Source organism: Pleurodeles waltl, chromosome 11 (genome assembly GCF_031143425.1).
Source record: "Pleurodeles waltl isolate 20211129_DDA chromosome 11, aPleWal1.hap1.20221129, whole genome shotgun sequence".
Lineage (NCBI taxonomy): Eukaryota > Metazoa > Chordata > Amphibia > Caudata > Salamandridae > Pleurodeles > Pleurodeles waltl.
Window position 1 is genome coordinate 474,344,695 of NC_090450.1, and position 27,497 is coordinate 474,372,191.

The 27,497-nt window shown below is 43.8% G+C and overlaps 1 protein-coding gene across 1 annotated transcript in view; it reads left to right on the forward strand.

The window, feature by feature from the left end:
• Window positions 1-27,497, forward strand: part of LOC138265790 (uncharacterized) — a 93,012-nt gene that overhangs the window by 26,413 nt on the left and 39,102 nt on the right. The window contains exon 2 of the mRNA XM_069213823.1: window positions 19,456-19,550. Within this exon, the coding sequence (XP_069069924.1) occupies window positions 19,456-19,550 (95 nt within the window). The remainder of the gene's footprint in view (window positions 1-19,455; window positions 19,551-27,497) is intronic.

Sequence of the window (27,497 nt, forward strand, 5' to 3'; positions counted from 1 at the left end):
AATTCAATTCAAAAGATATCCGATAGAGGACTTTTACAGCGGGTACACGAAGACGTGTCCGGCCTTTACCAGATCATTTTCTTTTTGACATGAGCGGGCCCCATTTATGTGTAATCTGGACTATTGTCGCTCCTACACTATTTTTTTAGCATGATATAAGATTTTTACTATCTACATTTTGTTTAAAAAAAGGGACCATGTACTTCCCTTAAGCTCCAAATGAAGAGGTTTATATGCATGAGTACATTTTAAGATTGCGACCGTTATAGTTAGTCAGAGATTGAGACACATTGAACTGCTTGTTGGGGTTAGTCTGTTTTTACTTTTTTGCCCCGTTAAATATCTGCTAACCATGGCACTCGACTTACACGCCAAACATGAGCGTACTCGCACGTGCGGATCTGGGATTTATGCGGCGTGTCAGTTTCAGCATTTTTATGGCCAAATTGTGTACAAGGTGAATACGGGGTCACATGTAATGGATATATTTTTGACTTTTTTCTTATATTATTGTTATTTCACCATAGATACTTGAGGTCCGATACAAGTGGGAGGACAGTACATACAAAATACAAGAGATTTTGCTGCTCTTTATGGCATTGACAAATACTTGGTGAGTGGCCGGTCGCCATTTTCCTTAAGCAGTAATAATCTGCTGGACGTGGTATATAATTCAATTATACACTTTTACCGTATTTCATACACAGATTAGAGATACACTGTTTGCAAGGTGCAGTCTGGACGGAGATTTAATATGCCCTACATGGTAGACAGATTTGACAGGTATTGTGTATAAGTTTGACATGGGAGCACTCTTGCATGGATTTAGCACAATGTCTTATTTAGGATTCGTGTGGACTTCACATGTTTGTGTGGGACTAGACCAACTTGTTTTGGTCTAATGATGGTATAATTAAACCTTTGTGATTTCAAATGACACATGTTGCATTGAATATTACACAGGTGGACTGCACTGTTTCACTGTGTGTGTGTGTATATATATATATATATAAATATATATATATATATGGAAAATAGGGGGATTTCATAAAGAATGTGTGGAGATGTTCATTTTGGAATAATTGGGTACTAAGGGCCATATTTATACATTTTGACGCAAAACTGCGCTAACGCAGTTTTGCGTCAAAAAAATTAGCGCCGGCTAACGCCATTCTGAAGTGCCATGCGGGCGCCGTATTTAATCAATGACGTTAGCCGGCGTTAGCCGCCGGCGCTGCCTGGTGTGCGTGGAAAAAAACGACGTACACCAGGCAGCGCCGGCGTAGGGGGATATGGAGCTTGGGCGTCAAAAAATGGGGCAAGTCAGGTTGAGGCAAATTTTTCGCCTCAACCCGATTTGCGCCATTTTTTTCGACTCCCAAACCCCATAGAAATGACTCCTGTCTTAGCAAAGACAGGAGTCATGCCCCCTTGCCCAATGGCCATGCCCAGGGGACTTCTGTCCCCTGGGCATGGTCATTGGGCATAGTGGCATGTAGGGGGGCACAAATCAGGCCCCCCTATGCCACAATTTTTTTTTAAAAAAAATACTTACCGGAACTTACCTTAATGTCCCTGGGATGGGTCCCTCCAGCCTTGGGTGTCCTCCTGGGGTGGGCAAGGGTGACAGGGGGTGTCCCTGGGGGCATGGGAGGGCACCTCTGGGCTCCTTCCGAGCCCACAGGTCCCTTAACGCCTGCCTTTTCCAGGCGCTAAAAAACGGCGCAAAAGCGGCCGTACGTCATTTTTTTTTACCCGCCCACTCCCGGGCGTGAATTTTGCCCGGGAGTGTAAATACGGCGCACATGCCTTGGAGTCAATTTTTTAGACGGGAACGCCTACCTTGCATATCATTAACGCAAAGTAGGTGTCCACGCAAAAAAATGACGCAAACTCCATGGACTTTGGCGCTAGACACGTCTAACGCCAAAGTATAAATATGGAGTTAGTTTTGCGTCAGAATTGCGTCAAAAAAACGACGCAATTCCGGTGCAAACAGAGTATAAATATGCCCCCAAATGTTTCTGTTGTAACTATGCACGATTTTCGATGTACATGTCTATAGTGCCATGAGATTGTACATGGATAGAGATAGAGAAAATTAGTGACAGAGAGACCATTTATATTGTTTTACAACAGTAGTTGTTTTGTATTGTTTCCAGCCCTAATTAAGTCATAGGGATACCCCCAGATGATGAAACACGTGTTGGCTGAGTATTCTCTGGAACTGTTGGCCACAAGCGGCCAAATTGGCCAGGAATAAACTACCAAAAAGAAAACACCTGATTGCTTAAAGACTGTATATTATTTTGGCCTGTGCCTTAAATTGTATATGTATGCTTGTCAATCTTCGGATTGCAACTGGGGGAGTTGGGTATATTTTCCCATTTAAGAGCACCACATTTTGAGATAATAATTTGTTAGGATTATTTGTTGTGTTTTCTGTGAGTGCCTTTTTCCTATGAAGTAACCTGATCTATTTTTTATATACTTTTAAGGACTTAAAAGTAAATGAAATGTGTCAATTGGGGCTGAACCAATATTACCACGTTTAGGGGAGAGAGCACAAGCAATTAGCACTGGTTACCATTGGTAAAGTTCACAGCGTCCTAAAGCCAGCAAAAACAAAGTTAAAAAAGGGAGGAGGTAGGGAAAAAGTTACATGGAAGACCACAGTATGGCTGTCAGGTCTAACACAGCTAAATTGGCCACCTGCTCCATTAGATAAGGAATGTGCCCAATCTTCTTGGAGGATAAGCCCATTCCATAGTTTGGAAACATGATTCCAAATAATCAGGCAGGCTCAGAAATGCCTCTAGTCTTTTTTTAGTACAAGTGGAAAGAGGCATTCGTAGATTTCTAGTATGTACTACATACCCAGGGAAACAGCAACCTGACCAGGTTTTGGTTAGAAATTCATAATCTTGTTCATCACAGACATGGGTATGTTCTAGTGTACTTAGAAGCACTGCTTTGGTAAATAATAGTCCATGTGGCAAAACAGTTTTCAACTTCAGTGGTTATTGGAAAATATATTGGGTTTATTCTCTGGTTTACAGTCTTATTAGACTCGCTGCATCCCATTAATTTTCTTCTTAGTCTTCTTCATAAATCAGTCCTTTGGCAGCAGATGGCATGTGGATGGCAAGGGCTAAATTTCTTGTTCAGGCTTATTCATATCAAAAGAGTTACACAGGTGGTGTAGTTATCACATTTAGGAATAATGTTCAGATGTAAATTTAAGTCAGAACACTGCTCTTCCCATTCAAGGGTAATCAGGAGCACATCGAATCAGTGAACACGTCTGAAAACAGTCTACACAAGGAAAGTGTCAGATTCTGCTAATATTGGTCCACAATTTGCAGGAAAGTCTGGCCTTTAGATCAGGCATCTATATCACGAAGCGATGGCAGCAGCCATCTGTTGACGTCTTACAGCCCACCTCCCGATCCCTCCTGACACAGACAAACAATGATCCAGCTGAAAATGTGGCAGCACCATCCTGAACGTGGGCCTTACTACACAGCTTGAAGACCAGTGTCTCCATGTGCATGGATGACTAAATGTTTATGCTAAGGAACCTGCGATAAACCTTTTGCCAATACTATGTGAATTACTTAGATTTGGAGGGCTCCATGAGATCACCATTACGTGATTCAAGTCTGTAATATTTTTTTTGGGCGCTGATCACATCACACTTGTACTTACCACTGTGATGGGCAGACTCTGCAGTCAAGTATTTGTGGGTTTGGGTTAATAGGGATATGGAGGTGATTTGGCAGGAGAACTATAGTAGGGATGTTGCATGGGTGGAGTAACATGTCCAGGTTTGGGCCAGGCTGCCATTGTTCATAGGTAATATGACCTAAGTTTGATTACCTCTTTGTGAACATCCCCATTCCACGAAGAGCCTTTTTGATTGCATCAAATCTCTTATGATCGGTTTGACGCAGGCTAGGAAACAAAAAGCAAGATTGGCACCAAAATGTCCGGTGTGGGTGTAGGATTGGCTGCAATGCATGGCCTGGCAGGGTTGCCAATACTGAGGGGATGCCCGCTGGCAGAACATCTGATAATGCCTCTGCTGAAGCAGGTGTTTTAATAAAAATATAAATCAGTATTCATGTATTTTGAATAATGAATTTGCTTAGAAAATGTATTAACTTAGAGAAAAATAATGCACGCATTTGAAAATGTGATCATAATGAGTGCCCGCTAATGTTCATGAAGTATACTCATTAATGGCTTACTAATATGAAATGTTGAGCATATGTTTGATTAATGTAGTAATATGTCATATTGAGGGTTATGCATTATGTATTAGTTTATTAATTGAAAGCCTTAACTTAGCGGAGGTCTTGGCCTTGTTGCACGGCCTCATGTCTAGCTGTATTTCTAAACCGAATAAAGAAATGTTTGCTTAGAGAACTAAACTGTGATTTTCCACTGTGCTGTCTAAGGCCCATATTTATACTTTTCGACGCTAAACTGCGCTAACGCAGTTTAGCGTCAAAAAGTTTTGCGCCGTCTAACGCCATTCTGAAGCGCCAAGCGGGCGCCGTATTTATGGAATGGCGTTAGACGGCGCAATCAGACCGGCGCTGCCTGGTTTGCGTGGGAAAAAACCACGTAGACCAGACAGCGCCGGCGTAGGGGGAAAATGGCGCATGGGCGTCTTAAAATGGGGCAAGTCAGGTTACGTCGAAAAAATCGTCTTAACCCGACTTGCGCCATTTTTTAACGACGCCCATCCCCCATCAACATGACTCCTATCATTGTAAAGATAGGAGTCATGCCCCCTTGCCCAATGGCCATGCCCAGGGGACTTCTGTCCCCTGGGCATGGTCATTGGGCATAGTGGCATGTAGGGGGGCACAAATAAGGCCCCCCTATGCCACCAAAAAAAAATATAAAAAATAAAAAATTATACTTACCTGAACTTACCTGAATGTCCCTGGGGTGGGTCCCTCCATCCTTGGGGGTCCTCCTGGGGTGGGCAAGGGTGGCAGGGGGGGTCCCTGGGGGCATGGGAGGGCACCTGTGGGCTCATTTTGAGCCCACAGGCCCCTTAACGCCTGCCCTGAGCAGGCGTTAAAAAGTGGCGCAAATGCGCCGTTTTTAGCCACGCCAACTCCCGGGCGTCTCTTTTGCCCGGGAGTATAAATACCACGTAAAGTCCTGGGAGTCATTTTTTAGACGGGAACGCCTCCCTTGCATATCATTAACGCAAGGAAGGGGTTCACGCTAAAAAATGACGCACATTCCGGGAACTTTGGCGCTATTCGCCTCTAACGCCATAGTATAAATATGGCGTTAGTTGGCGTTAGTTTTGCGTCGAAATTGCGTCAAAAAAAACGACGCAATTTCAGCGCAAACGGAGTATAAATATGGCCCTAAATGTGCTCGTAGCTGAAAGTCTTTCTCATGAGAACTGATTGTTAGAAGATGAGGTTCTTGCTAAATGTAACATTGTAAGTGTGACTGACTTTCTCAGGAGAAGAACAATAGAGACACTGACTGGAGAATAAGCTGCAACAATATTTTTACCTGACAAGGCGGATGATGAGGACGTTACAGGAGAAGCCAATCAGCAACATGTGAATGGTGTACTAGTAGAAATTACAGATTTGGAGTTTTAGTTTTATTGGACAAAGTGTGAACATGCCATCCCTTGACCATTAGAGAATTGGCAGGTAGTTTTAGGAAATCTAACTTAGCTTGACTGCAATGAGAAGAAACTAGCATTTGCCATTTGCCATTCTCCCCATTCTTCTTGAGAGTGTACCCCTATTCTTTCAAGTTGCTTAAAGACTTTGCGTTTTCTGAACTTTGATGCTGAATCCTGGGGCCTTTCTGACTGAACTGATGCCCTGATGACAAAGACTATATCTTAGCATTCCGATCCAATTGAGGAGAGGTATTCTTTTACCCGTGTGTTTGTTATGCCTGTTTGCTTTTTCTTTCTGGGTACCAACCGCCCTGTTTTGATAGAGTCATAGTTAGATGTTTTCTAGATTTGTGTTTGCTAAATTGTTTTGCATGAAGCCCAGCATACTGATGCTAATCTGATTTTAGATAAGGATCCTCACTAATGAGAATTTGCTTTAGGGAGTAGCGTCTGATGTCTTTTCTTTGCTGAATCTAATGTATGCGATATTGTTTGTGCAATTATTCTTATTATTAATTTGCGCTGTAACTTTAGAATGTGTAGTAGTTCAAGCTTTTATTAGGTTGCATTTCTTTCACAGATTTGGACAGCCAGTGATGTTTCTGTATGTGTATCATTTGATTTTGAGATTATTTTACGTGACATTAGCATTGTTAATATAGGGAAATAAATATTCAAATTTTACTGAAAGGTGTGGTTATTCGTGACTGAAAGGTCCTGGTGTGTGAAAATTACTGACTCCTATTCATTACTAATGTTATTGAATGTCATTGATTATTGGTGTTGAAGATTAGTTATTGATTATTGATCTGCTTGCACTGGATCTATGGTGGGAACATCTTAAATGTGAGTCAAAAGGTTCATCGAACTATTCGTGTCCCCTTGTAAGAATACTTATTAAGGTCAGGCGCTAACACCTTGTACAGTGGAGGTGCAGGACCGTCATCAGTTGAGGCGAAAAGTGTTGAAGGTGATGGGAGATCTACATCCTGATGTTGACAAATTTACAACCCACAGTGCTTTAAATGGGAATACAGAAGTCCAGGCACTTACTGTTTAGAGTACCTGTTTGTTCCTTAAAAGCACTGTTACTCTTGTCTGCCATTAAATGTATTGCAGTAGAGCTAAACAGTGCAGGTACTCACCCTTTCAAATTGAAGAAGTGCTAGTACTCAGTACCGGAGAGTACCTGCCCTTTTAAAGCACTGACAATCCATGATGTTCCGATTCCTACAGAATGTATAACGCTTGACACTTCCTTTTATCACCACTTGCGCAGCACATGTAAAGAAATACACAGCACTTTTTCACAACAACCTAGCAATCTTTACACGCTGGACTACCTCCTGAGCTCAAGATCTCCCAGATGACATGATTGTACTCCTTTAAACTGGACAAAGTCCCAGTTACTGTGCCTACAGTGAAACTCGAGTGTCACATTTATCTAAACTCGGTTGCAATAAATGAGCAGTGGCGGTATTGCTGAACCAAGACAGGCACGCTGTCACTAATCCTTAGATTACGACTGATCCATGTCAACTTCATACACCGACTATACTGAAAACTCATCAAGCTGCATAAAATAGGAGTAATGATTGATTCATGTTGGGCGCACTATCGCGTTGGGGATGCCGACTTTCTCCATTTGGCCTGGCAGTGCTTGAAAATAGCTAAGTTCTGAACTTCAGTGTATGATTGCATCAGTGACGTGGTGGGAGACATTGCACCAAGAAGCCATTTGGTTGCCCTGCTGAGTTATGTCAAGGAGATCTCAGTTAGTATGTGTAAGCTATCTGCGATGATGCTGCTTCTCACAAAAAGCGGATGGGCAATGCACATGAGGATCAGAGCCCCCCCTTGTGTCCAAAGTTGGCTAAAAGACATATGCCCAGAATCTCCAAGGTTTAGAGACGCTAAACTGATGCTAAACTTTTCTTGGCATTCATAAACCAATGCAAATAGGTATTTGTGTTGATTTGTGTGGCAAAGTAACGCAAGGCAGTGCACGCTGCTTTCCATTACTTTGCGTTAAGGGGGCATTACATGGGTGTACCTGTGCTACCACCCATGCTTTTTGATGCAAAACCCTATTCTGAAACATTAGAAAAAAGGGTTTAGCTCCAAAAACGAATGCCTTTGAAAAGCAGGTGCTAAATGGAGAATTGTTTTTATTTCTACCTGCATTTCCGACATTACGGGTGGACTGCACTGTACAGCACACATACAAAGTAGGGAAACCATTTCCATTTGGCTAGGCATAGTATTTTGTACAAGAAATATATACTTTCTGTACAAAACCTATGCTAGACTCTCGCATGCACTGTAGCACTTTGACTCTAAGGTGTATGCGTGGCGCACAACAGCTGAAATCAGCACTGACGCTAGGGAGAGGGGAGGAGAGTGCCATTTCTACGTGAATATGTCACTTTCCTGCTCCCTCCCTGTCACGCAAAACAGCGCAGCATTTTTGACTGCTGCACTGCGTTGTGACACCTTTTACGATCTGGGCCATAATTCCAGTAACAATTGGAGGAATACTGGTCTCTGATGTTGGTCACAATCAGATATTTTGGGCCCATTTGGACCATACCTAGCCCTGTAGTGAAAAGATGCAGATGGGTACTCAATGATACGCATATTGAGCCGAAAGTACTGGTTGGAAGGCGATAGGTGCTTTAGTTGTGCTGGAAAGAGAGACAACGCCTCTAATGTAATGCTCAGGTGCCGGTGACTGGAATATCCCTTTTGCCTGGTGCGCAGTTTGATGTGTTGAACAGTTACTTTTTTTTTTTTTTAATATATTTTTATTGTTTTATCAGCCAAGTGGCAACATTTAACTGAGATACACGAGGTTACATTGTGTTTCATCATACATTATTCATGTAATTATTGCGTATGCACATTTTGCGAATCCAGTGCAAGTGCACTATTACCCGAGTTGGGCCCTGAGGCCCGTGCATCCACACACGAGGTGCATTCTACATGTGCAAAGTTATTCAGGAAACTAGAAATATATAGAGAGAGAGTAAGATAGAAGCTGAGGTGGCACCGGAGGACCCATACCGAGGGGGGGGGAACCAGCAGGAGGAGGGGGAGACCCCAGAAAGGGGGGGAGAGCCCGTCACCAGAGGGGCCAGAGGTGCCTTCCACAAGCTGTGCAAAGCAATTGCGCGTACATCCCTGCAATAACGCCGCCTCGGCGCCCAGCTTTGTTGTCCCAGGACCACAGGGTACCAGCCCGCTGTTAGCCGTGGGCTGCTGTGCATGGGCAGCCGGCCACATCAGGAGGAATCAGCAGGGTTCGAATCCCCCCCGGCCCCAATGCCCGTCGGCGCAACATGGAGCTCCCACAATGCGCCTAAGGGTCCACGCCAGGAGCACCGCAGTTTTATATTGGTTCAACTTTTTTTTTTTTCCTCTCCCCCCCCCCTGTACTCCTCAATCGATCGATATAATACTGTTTTACTATGGCTATTAATGTGTTGTCAATTATCTAATTCTCCTCTGTTTAGGGAGGGCGTTCATCGTCTTTGTTTTCTGCGGCTAACAAGAATAAGTTCCATACCTCTAGGCCTTTAGCTAGTATACCCTTATCCAGTAAATTCTGTAATGTCTGTACTTCTGCTTTGGTCCATCGTATTACCTCTTCTCGCCACTGGGCAATACTGGGCGCGCCAGAGGCCTTCCATTTCATGGCAATGAGGCGTCTGTACAGCACCAACGCCAGTGCAATGCATTTATATGTGCGTTTGCGTTTCTTGGGGTGGGGTTTTATACCCAGTAGGCACACCTCAGGAGTGGGAATTAGTGAGGTGTTTGTCCATTCAGCTAGCAGCGCTATTATCTCTATCAATGTGTTCCGAATCGGGAGGCATTTCCATGTCATGTGATAGAAAGTGGCCTCTTCTGTGTCGCATCTGGGGCATGTTTGCGGTGACCGGGGAAACATGCGTGTTATGCGGTGTGGTGATAGGTAAGTCTGATGCACATAATTAAACTGTGTGTATCGGAAGCGGGGATTACTTGAAACCTCGCGGGTCATTTTCATCGCCTGCTCCCATGTATTTAGGGACAGTGGTTCCGGTAGCACATGGTCCCACTTATTTTTTGCTTGTTCCTGTTTGTGTTCCGCCTGGGCTGTGAGGATATTGTATATATTCGATATACTTGATGGGGCGTTTGTACACTCCAACAGCTCATGTAGCAGAGGGGAGACATCTGGTTCCGAGTTGCCCTTTCTCCAATATTCTTGCATTACCTGTCGAACTGCACCGTAGGCTATGAATCCTCCCCGACCCAACGCGTGCCTGTCGGCTAGTGCCTCATAGGTTTGGATTTGTCCGTCCTTGCAAATATCTCCCAGTGTGTGTATGCCCCTGCTACCCCACGGATTCAGGCCCACTTTGGCTGCTATTTTTGCTAATTTCGGGAGAACCAACAGTGGTATCCTCGGTGAGTACTGCGCTTTGCAACGCGTATCGGCCCCAGGCCCAGTGTGCCGTGTACAGCAGCACGTTACTAGTGTGTACTGGGTCAGTTCGATTCATGAGGTATTGTATTATTTCTGTACCGCCGAGCTCTAGCAGCACCTTCTGAGCTTCGGCCCGGCTGGATTACCGCCCCATGTGGATATCCAATGTATCTGGGCAGCTGCGTAGTACGCTTCAAATTTGGGGGCGCCCAATTCCCCCATTTTGAGCGGTTGGAGCACTTTTGTCAATGCGACGCGTCTACGGCCATTACCCCATATTAGATCCGTTAATAAGCTATTCAGTAGTCTAAAAAATGAGCTCGGGAGTATCAAGGGCAATGCCATAAAATAATAGAGTAGTCGGGGCAGCACTATCATCTTTGCTATAGCCACTCTGCCCATAGGGGATAGTGGGAGTGTGCACCAGAAGGGTAAGGAGCCCCTCGTTGATCTGATCACTTGGCCAAGGTTGCCGTCTCTAAGATCTTGACTGTCATGGTATATATTTACACCTAGATATTTAAATGTTGTGTGGCACCATTTCAAGCAACCCAGACCCGTTGGTGTTCTCCTTGCCTCAGGGACCGGGCGCATAGGAAATATGCAGGATTTTGTCCAGTTCACTGTTAACCCGGCCACCGAGCTAAATTTTTCTAGAAGGTCCAACAGGCCCGGAAGGGCTACCGTGTGATCTCGTAGGAAGATCAGCGCATCATCCGCATATAAGGATACTATCTGATGTGTCTGGCCATCCATGACACCCCATGCGGGGGCCATTATGCGAAGGAGGGCGGCCAAAGGTTCAATCGCTAATGCAAATAACAGTGGAGACAGCGGACATCCCTGTCTAGTGCCTCTACTAATGCTAAATTTCTCGGAGATCGTATCGCCTGTCTACCTAGCCGTTGGGTCAGTATATAATGTTCTCACCCAGCCAATGTATGTTTGCCCGAAGCCCATCCGTTTGAGTGTCTCTGTTAAAAAAGGCCAACCCAGCGTATCAAACGCTTTTTCTATGTCCAATGAGACTACAACCTGCTGCTCATCTTCTACCAAGGAATTTCTCATTAGACGTAATAGATTCCTGAGGTTGTTGTATGTGCTGCGACCGGGTATGAAACCTGCCTGGTCTTGATGTACTAACTCCGCTATGCATGGGAGCAAGCGATTGGCTAGTATTTTGCCGAGTAATTTGCAGTCTGTGTTTAGTAATGATAATGGCCTGTATGACCTGACATCCAAAAGGTCGTGGCCTGCCTTCGGTAATACTGCTATTAATGCCTCACGACATGTATCAGGAAGTTGGCCTAGTTCCAGAGCTTCCTTTAGCATTGCCAGATATGGTGCTAAGATCTGCGGTTGAAACATGCTATAGTATTCTATGGGTATACCATCGTTACCTGGTGCTTTGCCGTGTGTCAATTGTAGCAATGCTCGTTGGATTTCAGCTATCTCTATTGGGCTATCTAGTTCTGTAGTTTGAGTAGCTGTCAGGTGGCTCAGGGTGACACCGTTGAAGAATCTGTTTAATTGAGCATTGGTGGGCGGAGGCCGGGCCTGGTACAGCGAGCTATAGTACTCTTTGAAAGCATTATTTATCTCTGCCTGTGTATTAACTATCCGACCTGATTCCAGTCGGATGGCACCTATGGGGGTGTTCCGGCGTTCGTTTTTTATAATAATTTACCGGACCTGTCACCCTCCGCGTGTGTACGGGCCATGTAATGTCGATAATCAAAATGTCTGACGCGGTTGTCTGTCTCGGTCCATTTGGAGCGCATGTTAGTGAGGATGTTCGATGTTATGGAACCTTTAGCGTATTCGCCTTCAGCTAACTGAATTTCTTGTTCTAATACTCGGAGTTCGCGCGTTAGTGTTTGCCGCACTCCTACTGTGGTTGATATGCATACCCCTCTTATGACTGTCTTATGTTCATCCCATTCGATGGCCCTTGAGCTGGCCGTCCCTTTGTTCGCTGTGAAATATGTTGAGATGTGTGTGGCAATGTCCTTCCTAAAAGGGGGGTCCTGCAGTAGGTGTGTTTGCAGTCGCCAGGTGGGAATGCATGAGCGAGGTCTGCCCCATCTTATTTGTACTATGAGTGGGTAATGATCTAATATTACCCTGGCGGAGTACTCCGCTCTTGTTATTTTATGTGTTAGATTCTGTGAGGTGAGGATGAGGTCTATTCGGGTATGTAATAGGTGTACTGGGGAGTAGTAGGAGTACACATTTTCGTGTGGGTGCAAGTGCCGCCAAATGTCAATCAATCGTCGCTCTTCCATCCATGCGCCCAGTATTTGGGCATTTTTCATTGTTGGGGCGGCCACTAGCGGGGGTGTGATCTGTCTTCAACTATGTTTGGAAAGCAGTTCATGTCCCCCCCCCCATATGCATGATGAAGTTAGATCGTAGGTTAATTGTGAAGCCTTAGTTTGTAAAAATTCACCTTGTTTGATGTTCGGGACATATTGTTGAACAGTTACTTTTGCTGATAATAAATAAATATAATTAATAAATATGAATTTGGCATAATTTGCTGATTGATACTGAGGAGTAACAGGGGCTCCCATGGAAGCAACACTCTTGCATGTACCTTGTAGCGAATTCTCTCATAATGTTTTTATGGGAATGGACAAGTTGTACGTTGATTTCTTACATTGTAGTAAAAAAAAAACTCCAATATTTAGAACCTTTTAAATATAAAGTTACTGAGCCAAACTATGGGTCATATCTTCGAGAAACCGGTGCAGCCAGTATATTTATGAGAATATGGCTCAGCCCTGCATTTGCGCCAGCGCTAAATTAAGCTGCCTGCGCCAACGCAGGCATCCTTGCACAATAGTGTCTTCACTGACTTCTGATGGCTAATCAGCACGGATTCTATTATATGTGAATTGTCTTAAAATCTTTGCACTAGCTTGCTCTACCTTGTCTGTGCTTATTGATTTAATTACAGGGAACTTCTAGCTTTTTTTGGCCAAACGTAAGCATACGACCTCTTGTATACTTTTAAGTATACTTCTTCTGTGCGATTCCAGCTATTTAGGGCCAGATGTAGCAAGGGTTTTGCGACTCGCAAACGGCCAAAAACGCCGTTTGCGAGTCGCAAAAGCCTCTTTGCCATGTAGAAATGCATTTTGCGAGTCGCCTCCGACTCGCAAAATGCATTTCCGACTCGCAAATAGGAAGGGGTGTTCCCTTCCTATTTGCGACTCGCAATGCTATGCATGAAAGCGCAGTTACCATCCACTTGAAGTGGATGGTAACCCAGGCGCAAACGGGAAGGGGTCCCCATGGGACCCCTTCCCCTTAGTGTCTGGAAACAAAAATAATTTTTCAGAGCAGGCAGTGGTCCAAGAGACCACTACCTGCCCTGAAAAATACCGAAACTAAAGGTTTCGGGTTTTTTTCAAAGTGCAGCTCGTTTTCCTTTAAGGAAAACGGGCTACACTTTGAAAAAAAAGACTGCTTTATTTAAAAGCAGTCACGGACATGGTGGTCTGCTGTCTCCAGCAGGCCACCATCCCCGTGAGTGCCCTGACTCGCTACGGGGTCGCAAATTGCGACCCACCTCATTATTAATAATGAGGTGGGTCTTTGCGACCCCATAGCGACTCGCAGAAGGTGTCTGAGACACCTTTCTGCATTCCAAATTGCGAGTTGCAATTTGCGAGTCGCTGGGACTCGCAAATTGCAACTCGCAATTTGGAATCTTCCTACATCTGGCCCCTAATTTGTTACTTTCAGTGTCATTTAAAAATCCTTGCTTGCTAGTGGTCAGTCATGCCTCTTTGTCCCTCCTTCTTTGTGTGGGAGCAGGGAACAACTACTGTATATTTACGCTTTGTCCTGTTTATCTGGTCTGTAGGGGATTTTGTTTTCTTTGTTTCCTGCTCCTGTCCATGGAAGCTTCCCCTTTCACTTGCAGAACATTCTTCCTCTGAGCTTAGCTGTAAACAAGGCTATGCATCAGGCTGTTATCTCTCTGCGCCCTCTCTCAGCTGCCTGGCTCCCACCCTTCATTGGCCTGAATTTTCTTTACCTAGTGTGCCTGTCTGTGTGCTGAGAGTGAGGGCAGAAGATCGCATTTAATTGATTATAGGCTAGGCACCCAGCTCTAACAGGGTTCCACAATCCTTAGAGACAGTGCCCACTTCTGCTCCATACTGGAATCCCACTCACAGCTCCATCAGTGCACCTCAGTTCACACACTCCAAGCCCTCAGCTGTGCCAGTGCCAGGAATCCCACAAATGCTGTCTGCCAGAGCACCTCAGTTCCTGCAGTCAGCACACTCTGCTACCCCAGTACTGGGACCTCGAGCGCACCTCCATCAGTGCACTGCAGTTCAAACACTCCAAGCCCTCAGCCATGCCAGTGACAGTAACTCCACACACACTGTCTGCCAGACCACCTCAGTACTTTCAATCAGTACACTCTGCTGCTCCAGTACTGGGACCTTGGAGGCAGCTCCATCAGTGCACCGCAGTTCACACACTCCAAACCCTCAGCCACACCAGTACCGAGAACCCCACAATGCTGTCTGCCGGAGCACCTACGTTTTTGTAGTCAGTACACTCTGCTGCTCCAGTACTGGGACCTCAGGCGCAGTTCATTCAGTGCACCACAGTTCACACACTCCAAGCCATCAGCCGCACCAGTGTCAGGAATCCCACACATGCAGTCTGCTAGAGCAGAAAGAGGCCGATCTGAACTGGCCTAAGATAAACCCCAGGGGAGTGACCGTTGCCTAAGGGGTCGCTCCCCATCTGTAAAAAATAAAAAAAATACAAATCCCTGGAGTCTAGTGGTTTCTGCCCCCCTTGGGGGAAGATTGCCCGATCAAGGATAGCGCTCCCCCCATGAGCCAGTCCCAGGACGTAACGGTTACGTTCTTGGCGCCTGAGTGCTGCAGCAAAGGACTTAACCGTTACGTCCATGACGTCCAAGGACTTAAAGGTGGGACATGTACTGATGTGTTTTACATGTCCTAACAGTGAAATACTGCCAAATTCGGTTTTCAGTGTTGCAAGGCTTATCTCTTTCATAGGTTAACACGGGGGCTGCCTTTAAATAACTTTTAAGTGCAGTTTCTCCCTGGGAGCAGATAGAGATCTAGAGTTTGGGGTATCTGAACTCACAATTTAAAAATACATCTTTTGGTAAAGTTGATTTTTAGATTGTCAGCTTAAAAATGACACTTTTAGAAAGGGAGCATTTTCTTGCTTAAACCATTTTGTGACTCTGCCTGCTTGTGGATTCCCTGTCTCGGTCAGACTGACAGTTGGGCTGTTTGTGAATGTCCACTAGACAGTGACACAAAGGGACCGGGGTTGTAGCCTGCATATCCTGATGGGCCATCTGGCCTAGAGTGGAGGGAGGGGTGATCACTTACACATGAATGGGCTGTGCATGCCCTCACACAATGCAGTCTCCACCACCTGGGTGTGTGTCTGGGCACAGGCCTGGGCAAGGCAGTATCTTGTGAACAACGGAGGCTTTCCTTTGAAGTTTGCCTACTTCAGAGGCAGAAAGGGGTATAAGTAGTGGACTCAAAACCCCAGATTTTCTGATTTACTTCTGGAACCAAAAGGAACCTCTGCCAAGCTGAAGAGCTGAGGAGAAGTGCTGCCCCTGTCTGTGACTGTGCTTTGTTGGGCTATCCTACAGTTTCTGCGTCTGCCTGAGGAAGGGGACAAAGACTGGACTTTGTGGCATATTTCTGCTTCTGAAGAATCTCTAAGGGCTTGGACTGAGCTTACCTCCTGTTTTGAAGTCTCAGGGCCATCAAAGACTTCCTCTGTCAGCACTTGGACTCCCTGCTGAGACTCCTGCCCTGTCAAGTGGTGCCCTATCCAGTCCCTGGGCCCTTGAACAGTGAAGCTGGTAGAACAAGGACTGAAATCCACGCACACAAAGCTGTGCAGGGAAACGTTTGACGCACCAACTGCAATGCGGCTGTAAAAACGATGCGCCACCCGCTTCATGTCTGAAATTGATGCACCACCTGCATTGCGGCTTGGAAATGAAATCCCTGCTCAGTGCGGTTTTCCATTACCGTGTGGCCAGATTTCTCAGGCATCGTCGCTGGGCATCAAATTCAGTGCAGATCTGAGGTGCCCTGTCCAGAAATCGATGCATCGCTCTCTTGCAGGAAAGAAAAATGACTCATCGTCTACCTGAACGGAGAAGAAACGACGCACGGCCTCACTTGCGAGTAAGTAATCAATGCATCGCTGACTTTTCCGATGCACGCCCACCTGTGCAGCTTTATTTTTAATGTAAACCAGGTACTTTGTGTAAAGAAAACGTTTCCATTGTTTTCTACGGAGTAAGACTCTTTTTACTTTAAAAATTCATAACTTGACTTGTGTATGTTGGATTTTTGTTGTTTTAGTCTTGTTTGATTTAGATAAATATTCCCTATTTTTCTAACCTGGTGTGGTGTCCCTTTTGTAGTGTTTTCACTGTATTATTGTGTATTTTGGTACAACTATTTTACACATTGCCTTTGAGACAGGCCTGACTGTTTGTGCTAAGTTGCCAAAGGATTAAGCAGGGGTTATCTAAGTGTGTATCTCGATTGCCCTGACTAGAGTGAAGGTCCCTGCTTGGACAGAGTGCAAACTGACTGCCAACCAGAGGACCCATTTGGAACAGTTTTGTTTTCATTTTCTCGTTCTTTCTTTTATTTCTTTGCGACCCCTTCTCTTTCTTCCTTTTGTCTGTTGTATTCCTTTTGCTTCTCTTTTTCTACCCCAACCGCTTTCTCTCCTGAGGCCTAATTGTCAATGGAGTAACAGCTGCAGAGGCACTGGGGCCCAAAGACCGATGGACCTCACTCACTCACTCAAAACTGCTGTATTTTCTTACAAACAGCTTGGCCTGATGAATTAGTTTTGAGCTGCTGGAGGTTTTCCCTTCTCTTCCAATGTTCAGTAGTGTTGGAGCAGGATGGTGACTTTTTGGTCTATCACGAGTAGTAGGCTTAGTACCTATCTTAATGGCTGGTGTAGTGGTGCAACAAGTATATGTGAAGTGATTTCTTCAAGATTGAGGGCGTCACCTATTTCCATGTGTTGCCTTGTTCACCTGCATAGGCAAAAATAGGGTACGTTTACAAGTTTGTTTTCACATTCAATAATATTCTGTTGTATCATGCTACGTAGCAATAATATAGTTTGCACAATTAAAATTTACATCATACTGCTCACGTTAGGTTGGCAGGAGTCAAATCATTAACAAAGATAATTTCAAATGCCAGTATCCATTGTGATCGTTTCTTATTTTTTATACACTCAACAATTTCACATGCATTACCATTTCTGTGAATGCGTTTCTGTTGTTACAGGCACTTCGATGCAGACATCGGTATGAGTACATAATCTAGTGGATTTTAAACTAACCTGCTGTTTGACGTGCTTGTTGGTCGGTTTGTGAGGCAGATGTATTAACAACACACAATAGATGCACAGCTAATGGAATAAGGGGATCTCCATGCTTCTATGACTTCTAAAAAAAGATATATTTTCATACATCCTCATCTCAGTTCATAGTGCCTCTGCAAATCTTTGGTGCCCCAGTGAGTGACTCCAGTGGCATTTATTGTGGCCTGTATTTTTTCCAAGATGGCTTTCTTTATAACTTTATGGACTTTGTGTGCTGTGCATGTGTGTGCCTCCTGCTAGTGTCGTGCAAGGAGGTGGATGCAGATGGATTTTCTCCCTAAGCACACCCTGGTGTTCTGTTCTGCTATCGACTGGGCAGTCCCAAAGAGATACTGAGAGTTGCTACCTCATCGTGACCCAACGTCCGACTTTTCTTTCGTAATATAGTTATTTGCAAGTCAGCAAGAATCGATTTGCTAACTGAGAATGACGGTCATTGCAAAAGATAATGACTTTCTACTTCACATCATCTTGCTTTTGTGCGTAGCTTGCAAAAACAACAGCTTTGCTATTTTTTTCAAGCCTTAACAAATTAAATTTGTAGATGTTGAATTGGGCCCCTAGGGGTTAGTTTTGTCTATTGGTGCTTATTTTAACTCGTGTATGTGGTCTACTTTTGTGGGGTCTAGGCCCTTGTTCTAGTACTTTTTTGGTCTACTGATGTGTGGACTCGGCCCTTGATCTAGTGCTTATGTTGTCAACGGTTTGTAGAATGGTTTGTGGTTAAGAAGGAAAGCTTTTTCAATTTTTGGGTCTGGCGGCTAGGTTCGGCATTAGCTACCCTTTTGATTTTACTAACATTATATATGTGTGCTATAGTAACGTGTTAGGGCTTTCACCCACCCCTCTTTATCCATCGGTCTGTTGTGTTATTCATATTTTTCTTCGCCAACTACAGCATACAGTATAGGCCAATAGGCCAACCCACTTCAGCCGCTAGCTAACTTCACAGTGATTCCATTCTGCCCTTTCACAAGGCTCACAACTGAATACAAAGTAGTTTCCTTCAGTGCCAGAAACTACTATGGCAATGCGTTGTATTAGAGGCTAAAAACATATTTTTGTTTTTGGACAATGTTTTTTTCATATTAGTAAGGGCTTCAAAGATCCACCAACAAAAACGTTTTTCGAAAGTCATGACAAAACAAGCATTGACAAAGATAAAAGGCTGGCCTCCAACCCCAGACCTTTGCCAATGCTGTTATTTCGTATCACCTCTTTGTTGTGTTTGTGTATTACATCCTGTGTCCATGTCAGATAGATGTCAAATGTTGATTATCTCGATAATAATAATAGCTAAATGAATGCAACCAAGTATCTGCCTCAAAAAACAAAGTGGAAGGCCAAGGAATAAGGATCGAAGGAGACAGTGGTGTTGTGGGACTGAGAGAAATACGCTATTTTTTGTAGAGATGAGTGCTATTGTAATAAAGCAAGAGCAGCACTCTACATACTAGGGACAGTGGTTGTAAAAGTTATTGTGGCAAGGGACCGAACGAGATCAAAGTAAACATCAGTCTGTCGAGTACAAGTGCGAGGGACTAATTACGATAATTGGAGGTAAGTTAGTTCTATATTTAGGTGGGGTGCCGTACTCGATTTATGCATGTGAGTTTTCTCTTTTTAATTATGAAACCAGCCTTTCAGTTTTAACAATTTTGAGTCTATGATTTAGGCAATTTACACATTTGTTTAGGGATAAGATCTGTCCCTGTTGCTGGTACTGCTGCTAAAATTAAACATTTGTGAACATATTAGGTACTGGTAAAATGCAAACAGTAAGGGGCGATCTGAGAGGATCTGTTTTAAAACAAAGCACCTATGAATGCTGAGACCTTTGACCTACTTATATTTATTCACTTTGTAGGTGATGATGAAATTGATCTTCGTTTGCTGTTGCCATGTGGACACACCGCCGCCCCAAATTCTTTATTTCAGTGGTGCTGTACTTGCTTAGAGCAGGTAAGAAGGGAGAGGCGCATAGTGTTGTGTTATCTGTGTTTCATCCATTCATTGAAATTATGAACTATTTGTGCCGCCGATATTAGTATTAAAATGTAATAACATCTTACTCAAGATTGCAAACCATTTCACTTAAAACGAATTGCACAATGAGCAGGTACGTCAAAGGTTTCGTCAAAGCCTTTCAGATAATGTTTTTTCATTTTAAAAGAATAACACACAAACCTATACTGTATCTTTTCCCTGGTGATGAGATTGGACACATGGGCACGGCAAGCTTCCTTAGTTCAGCCCAACAAAGGTAAGTGATAATTGCCTGGTCACGCTATAAATATCTCCAGAACTCTGTTCATGTGCCACAGCTGGGAATATTTGCAAGCTGGAAGACTTAGCTTTTACTGCAGGTAAGAGTCTGTGCACAAAGGTAGTCTAACATTGTCCAAACACATTGCTGGCATCGGATGGCATTGTTACAATATTCACCAATGAGCCCATAAACCAGTTTTGGTTACTCTAGAAATCCAGGCCTACAGTTGAGTATGTTAGACTTGAGCTAAAGGATGGGATTTCCAATCTTGCCCTAAAATAATCCACCCTGACGATGTTGGGAATCCAACCCCAGTCAAGGGGAGAAGAACCTCAAGTTAGACACCCCAGAAAATTGTGTAATCTTAGGAAGACATTTTGGGAAATCCATAGAAAGTTCTAACCTCTATGGTACAAAGAAGTCCATGTCGCAAGTCGCCCTTGTCCTTGTGTGTTCCTGGAATACCAAAGAGATGTGCCTCCAAGGACTGTCATTTGTTGAGTACTTTGAGTTATAGTATTTCAACACATTTAACTGCATTCCGGGTGCATAGCTGGGGCAGCATTTTCCATTTAGTAACATTACAGGTGGTTACTGTTCTAGATCTCCATCTCTTTGTCCATCCTGAAAAAGATGCATTATTGGACCACCTCTTTGTCCAGACGTTTGACTTCCTGGCTTTACAGTGACACAAGGGAACAATTTTCAAGCCTAGGTGAGAGCTGTATGTGTTCTTTATTCAAGCCAGGGTGGTCATCTACTTAAACAACCACAGCCATACACTTCCAAAGAGCAATTATGCAGTTCAGGATATATCAAACTAAGCATATAAAACTGTTGTGTAGCTATTTTAGTTCTGTTCTGAGCATGTTGTTTTAGCTAACTAGACCTACAGATGTGCACTTTCACTCGTCTACATTTTATTCAGCATTGCTTTATTTTTCTAGCAATAGCTTAATTTGCGGTGCTGTTTTATTTATTTCTGTCTTATTGTTCTTCCACCTAGGAAAGCATTGCATTCTTAGTAGGACATATAGTTCACTTTGTGTTTTCTCCAAGGCTACAGTCAAATAGGGTTGCTGACAAACGTGGTATTCTGAGTCTCCAGGATTCACAGAAAAACACACACTCATACCCCACAATGGTGGGTACCATTTTGTAGAATGTCAGCTGTTTTATCATCTAACACCCCTTAGTCCCAAACATGTTACAGGGAGATTCCAGCCAGATAACCACGACTGTATGCTGATTGCTGCAAGCTTCACTACAGCTACCTGCTTAGATGACCGAGCCCTGATCCAAATGGGGCTGGTGTCTCTTTAGACCTCAGGCCTCTTCTTGAGGTATGAGGGATGATGTTCTCCCAGGGGGAAATCCAAAGGGCAGATTAGGCTTAGGATGCTGTGCTCATACGTAGCATAGGTGAGGGGCTATAGATCCCCTCTCCTGTTTAGATAGCATGGTAAAACTGTTCTTTTGTTTTACATTTTTAGCCACATGCCTGCTCTTGTCTTTCATTATCCTCATTATTGCTATGCACCCGCTTTTATCTAAGATGCAGATATTTTAATAAATGTTATTTAAATAAATCCTGCCTTTGTTGCCTTTGCCTGAGGAGATCCCTGTAACTGAGAGAAGGGGATGAGATCTGATGTACCATGATTCCCTATCTTACCAGGAGCTTGGTTGCCACAATCATCTCTGTCAGAGATGGAGCGCTGCAATTTAGCCAGAAACCCCAGATTAGGCCGACAGTTGTCACCTGGTGTGGAATTGTACTCAGTACCCACAATCCAGGTGATCCTACCACCCAAATCCAGTAGCCTCATTATCCTAATGAGAACCTATGCAACAAATCAAAATATGCTAACAAAAGCATGCCAATGCAAAGTTTTTTTAAGTGATCACTTCATTATTCCAAGCACAAAATTTCAGCAAATGCAGTTATCAGCTCAGCATGTGCGACTCTTCTGATCACACTAACCCTGCATGTTGATATGATTGTTGTGAAATAGTCATCATTTCCCAAACTATGATGTAAGGAAATCTTTTGAACTACATGAGGACCAATACCCTTTGAAAGGACGACATTGAGTTTCAAAGGTGAGCTTGGTTTCCCAACTGGATGGCAGGCATTTTTAATCTCTGCCAAGAAGGCTTTAATAACAGGGATACTGAAAAAAACAGATTTGTGAAAGAGAATTCCTGCGCCTAGTAATTACTGCAATTAATTGGGGAAAAGTGCGACCAGCTCGACAAAACAGGGAAGATATGCAAGTGACATGTCCTCACTGTAGTGGATAAGGCTTTTCACGTTTTTGTTTAAAAAAATAAATTAATTGTGAAAGGGTGAACCAGTATATAATAGTGTGTAATCATGATAAAGGCACTACTATGCAGCTCAGCATTGTTTCACCCTGAGCTGCACTGGAATCCTTGAAGCAAACACTGCAAATCCAGGTACAATGTCTTTATAAAGCGTTACAGGCATGGGCAGACAACAAGAGTTTCCTTATAATAGTATATAGCTTTGATAGACTCAGCTAGACATATGTGTCGCGCTAATATATTTATAAAGTGTAAATACACCTGGCACTGGAGTAATTAGCTACACCCAAGAAAGAGAGAGAGAGAGAGAGAGAGACAGAAGTGTTAGACCTGTCAGCCTTCGGGTGGTCTTCCCCCAAATGTTTTGCCTGCTCACCCGCACTTTTTATTGTATCTTTAGTTAGTCTTAGGACTCTGAGCACTTTTCAACTGCTGACCACTGCTGATGTGCATGTGCTTCTCCCCTAAAACATGGTAACCTTGGTGTATATACATCTGATGCAAAACTTGTAATTTACTTGTAAGTTCCTTATAATGTGGTATACAATATACCCAGGGAATGTACATTAAATGCTACTGGTGGGCCTGCAGCACTGATTGTGAAACCCACACAAGTAGACTTTCAAACCTATCCTTGGCCTGCCATTGGAGGGCATGTGTGTGCAGTTTCACTGCCACTGTGATTTGACATTTAAAACCCCTTGCCAAGCATCAAACTTCCTTTTTATTACATATAAGTCACCCCTAAGGTATGCCCTAGGTAGCCCATAGGTCAGGTTGCTATGTAACTAAAAGGTGGGACATGTACCTCTAGATTTACATGTCCTGGTAGTGAGAAAAAGACCAATTAGTTTTCACTACTGTGAGGCCTACTCCTCTCATAGGCTAGCATTGGGAATTCCTTAATGCACTTTTAAGCTTTAATTTCTCATAAGAAAGGAGTAGCTGCATCATGTTTCATATCATTGGAATGGTAATGACAAATTCTCTTTACTGGTAAAGCTGGATTTAACATTACTATTTTAGAAATACCACTTTTAGAAATGGGTCATTTCTCTGCTGCCACTGCTCTGTGTGCAGCCTGTTTCCAAAACACATCTGGGGTAGGTGACAGCTACACTTTGTGCATTTTTCTAGACAACCACAAACACAGGAAGGGTGGGTGTGACAGAGACCTCATCTGCATTCATCTTCATTCTGATAGCTCTTCTTGGACAGGAAGAGGGAAGGGGAGCTGACACACCTGACAAGGGAGTGCCTGTCCCCACACAAAGCCAGGGCTCAAAAGAAAGGACCTTTGTACACTTCAAAGACCCTTCTTTGAAGTCACCCCCACTTTAAAGGCACAACTGGCTATATGTACTGGCCCTCCGACACTACTAAATCAATATACTACTGGACCTTTGAAGAACTCTGCCAGGAGTAAAGACTGCTGTGCTACACGGATTGCCAACTGGCTGCAACCAGTGCTTGGAGTCTGTCTGTTGTGAGTCCTGCTCTGCCAAGTGGTGCCAATCCAGTCCTGGACCCTTTTAAGTGAGTATGTGTGCTGCAACTCCCGAAAACCAATGCTTTGCAGCCGTTGCGCTGATCAGAACTCCTGCATCCCTTCTTGATGCTGACACATCATTGCTGCTGCTGAGAACAAGGACTTTGCATTGCTGACTGCAGTGCTCAAGATTGGCGGACCACCACCACCCCCGGCGCATCGCCTTCGCATCACCTGCTGAGTGGCTCGACAACAATGCATAACCTTCATCACAAAGGGTTTGACACCGCACCTCGAGGTCAACGCATTAACCACTGCACAGCTCGATGACAATGCATCCCCTGGCAGCACAGATTTAAACCAATGCATGGCCTTTGCAAAGCTAACCTCCAACCAAGGATCTTCCACAGCGGGCTCTGCATGGGTCCTGTAGCCGGCCTGCCCTCCATTACGGTCAGCCTGAACTTTGGATTCACTCTGGTTTGGAGTGACCTCAAGTAACCTTTTAGCGCTATTGACTTCTAAGCACTACTTCTTGGGCTATTCTTTAAAACTTCATCACTCAACTTCTACATATTGGATTTTTAACGTTTTGGTCTTGTTTAATAAAGATATAATCTACTTTTCTAACCCTGTGTGGAGTATCTTTGTGGTGTTTTTATTGTGGTACTGTGTGTGTTGCACAAATACTTTCCACATTGCCTCTTTAGATAGGCCAAAACTGAGAAAGAGCAGCCACCAGAATGGCACTGGCGTATCATGTGGACTTCTAGAAGGCAACTGAAGACAGATTTGAAAGGCTGAGCATTATTGTGATGAAAGAGTCCCTGTTGCAAAAATTCTGAAACTGAACAGTGGAAACCTCAGTGGACTAGGCACAAAAGGTGAAAGTAATGTGACTCAGAAAAGGTACACAGTGCAAAGAAACTGAACAAGGAGAAAGATGAGAGTGGACAGGGAGCTGAAAAATCACATTGCCACTGTACTCTGGATACTAGACCGTCTGTACATTGACAGCACCAAGAGGCCCTAATAAAGAGAGTTTTAAGAATCCAGATTTGAAAGAATAATGACTTGGTGAATAGGTTGTCATGCTGGCTCAGCAATAGGATGCTCATTTTACAAGGAAATCACATATAATCGAAGCAAGAATAAGAAACCTTGCTAATGTGGGAAGATAAAGAAAGAGACTGATCAGAGTAGAAACCCAGGTTCTTAAATAAGGGCACAGATGAAGAAGTAGAGACCAGGTCTGCAAGCCACCTATTAGTGTACCCGCTTGCAGAACCTCTACCGACAATGAGGATCTCAATTTTGCCAGTTTTTATTTGTAGTAAAGTATGTCAAATTCACAAGACCACTACAGAGAGGCAGGAGACGAGATTTGCATGGGAGATGGCCTCCCTTAAGGCAAGGAGCGTCAGAATCCGAGAATCGTAGGCACAGGTCATGAAAGAAAGACCAGGAGAAACAACACACATCAAATAGTGGGGGACTGAGTGAAGATCCATGAAGAATATAATGCTTTGCTTATTTGAAAGAAGATCTGAAAAGGGAGAGGTGGATGCCATGTGAACAGTCAGATAGGTACTAAGCAGTCCAAAGAGGAGTGTGATCTCCAATACCAATGTTTGAAAGACAGGACAGCATGCTCTTGTGCTCCACCATGCCAAAGACAGGAGAATAGTCGAGAAGGGTGAGGCAGCTGTGATTCTCTGATCCACCATCAGTATAAGGTCAGCCAAATCTCCAACTAGAGAGGTTTCAGTACTGTTTTGGGGGACAGAAGCCTAATTAGCAAGTTTCAAAAATTTTGTGGGACTCCAGAAAATGTGAAAGTAATTTCTTACCAGGATATTGCTGGTTAAGGGAAGCAGAGATACGGAGTTAAATTTGCTTCAAATTATGCTGTCCGAGCGATTCTTCAGTAGAGGAACAATGAGCACCTGTTTCCATGCAATAGGCACTGTAGAACTGGAGAGAGAGAAATTGCAGAGTTCTTGAAAAACAGGATGGGCTGCACTAGGGCTAAGGTAAGTACATGTTAGCTGGACAAGGTTCAGTGAGGGACGTGGGGGCCAGATTTACAAAACTGACACCCAGCAACATAAAATGCTGTGCTGCATGACGGGGAGGGAGCAGGAGAGCGCCATATTTCAAAGATATGGCACTCTCCTCCCCTCTCTCTAGCGCCAGCAATGATTTCAGTTGCTGTGTGCCATGCACACACCTTTGCGCCACAGTGCAAGGGTGTGTGCATGAGTCTATAATAAGTTTTGTCCTGGAAGTGTACTCTTCCAGTACCAAATACAATACTTAGACACACTTTAAAACTTTTCCCACTTTGCATGTGTGCTGCACAGTTCAGCACACATGCAAAGTCGGAAAAGACAGGAGAAATGAAAACATTTCTCCTTTTAACACCTGCTTTCAAATGGCATTAACCTTTGGTGCAAATCCCTGTCTATTATTGTCTGTAGATACGGTTTGGCATCAAAAGGCATGGGTGATTGGATTAGAACGCCCAGGTGCCTCCCATGTAATGCCTCCTCTGCACTAAGTAATGCATAGGAGTGTTTCGCCATGCTTTTCATTACTTTTAGGGTCCTTTACAGAACAAGTGTTTCGCTGAAAATTAAATTGGAAAAAAACATTTTGTGCTGGTTATCATCACTTTTTGTGAAGCTAACTCAGCGCAAAATGTTCGAAATCACCCCCTTGATTTGGTAGTAGATACATAGTGCAATGTTGTCTCAAGTAAAATAATGGGAAACAATGTAACAGACAGACAGACTAGGAAGAGCATTACAAAGAGATTGGGAGGGCACTGCAGAAGGAAGGAGTAGCAATGGAATTTACAATCTTATGTATCTATCTACATTTGCCATGCTCTGGCCACAAAAACCGATGGATTCCTAATAAATTCAAAGTAGACCACACCATTATCAGTCTGCAAAGCTTTTCATGCACAGCTGATTTGGGGGATGCCGCTCAGCACAAACATGTTTCAAGAAGGCAAAAAGTCTATATTAATTATAGTGAAAACCGAATTGGTTCCCACAGTTGCCTCATGCTGCATGTCTGTTTCATTCAATGACCTGTTGTCTTCAGTAGTTACACTCTCCCAACTTTCTCTTAACCCCTTCACTGCCAGGCCTTTTCCCCCTCCTGTGCCGAGCCTTTTTTTGGCTATTTGGGGCAGTTCGCGCTTAGGCCCTCATAACTTTTTGTTCACATAAGCTACCCACGCCAAATTTGCGTCCTTTTTTTCCAACATCCAAGGGATTCTAGAGATACCCAGACTTTGTGGGTTCCCCAGAAGGAGGCCAAGAAATTAGCCAAAATACAGTGAAGATTTCTTTTTTTTCAAAAAAATGGGAAAAAGGGGCTGCAGAGGAAGGCTTGTGGTTTTTTTCCCTGAAAATGGCATCAACAAAGTGTTTACGGTGCTAAAATCACCAGCTTCCCAGCTTTCAGGAACAGGCAGACTTGAATCAGAAAACCCAAATTTTCAACCCAATTTTGCCATTTTACTGGGACATACGCCATTTTTACGAATTTTTGTGCTTTCAGCCTCCTTCCAGTCAGTGACAGAAATGGGCATGAAACCAATGCTGGATACCAGAAACTGAACCATTTCGGAAAAGTAGACAACATTCTGCATTCAGCAAGGGGTAACTTGTGTAGATCCTACAAGGGTTTCCTACAGAAAATAACTGAAAATTGAAATTGAGGTGAAAAATTCTGCAAATTTTCTCTACGTTTTACTCTGTAACTTTTTCCTGCAATGTCAGATGTTTTAAAGCAATATACAGTTACGTCT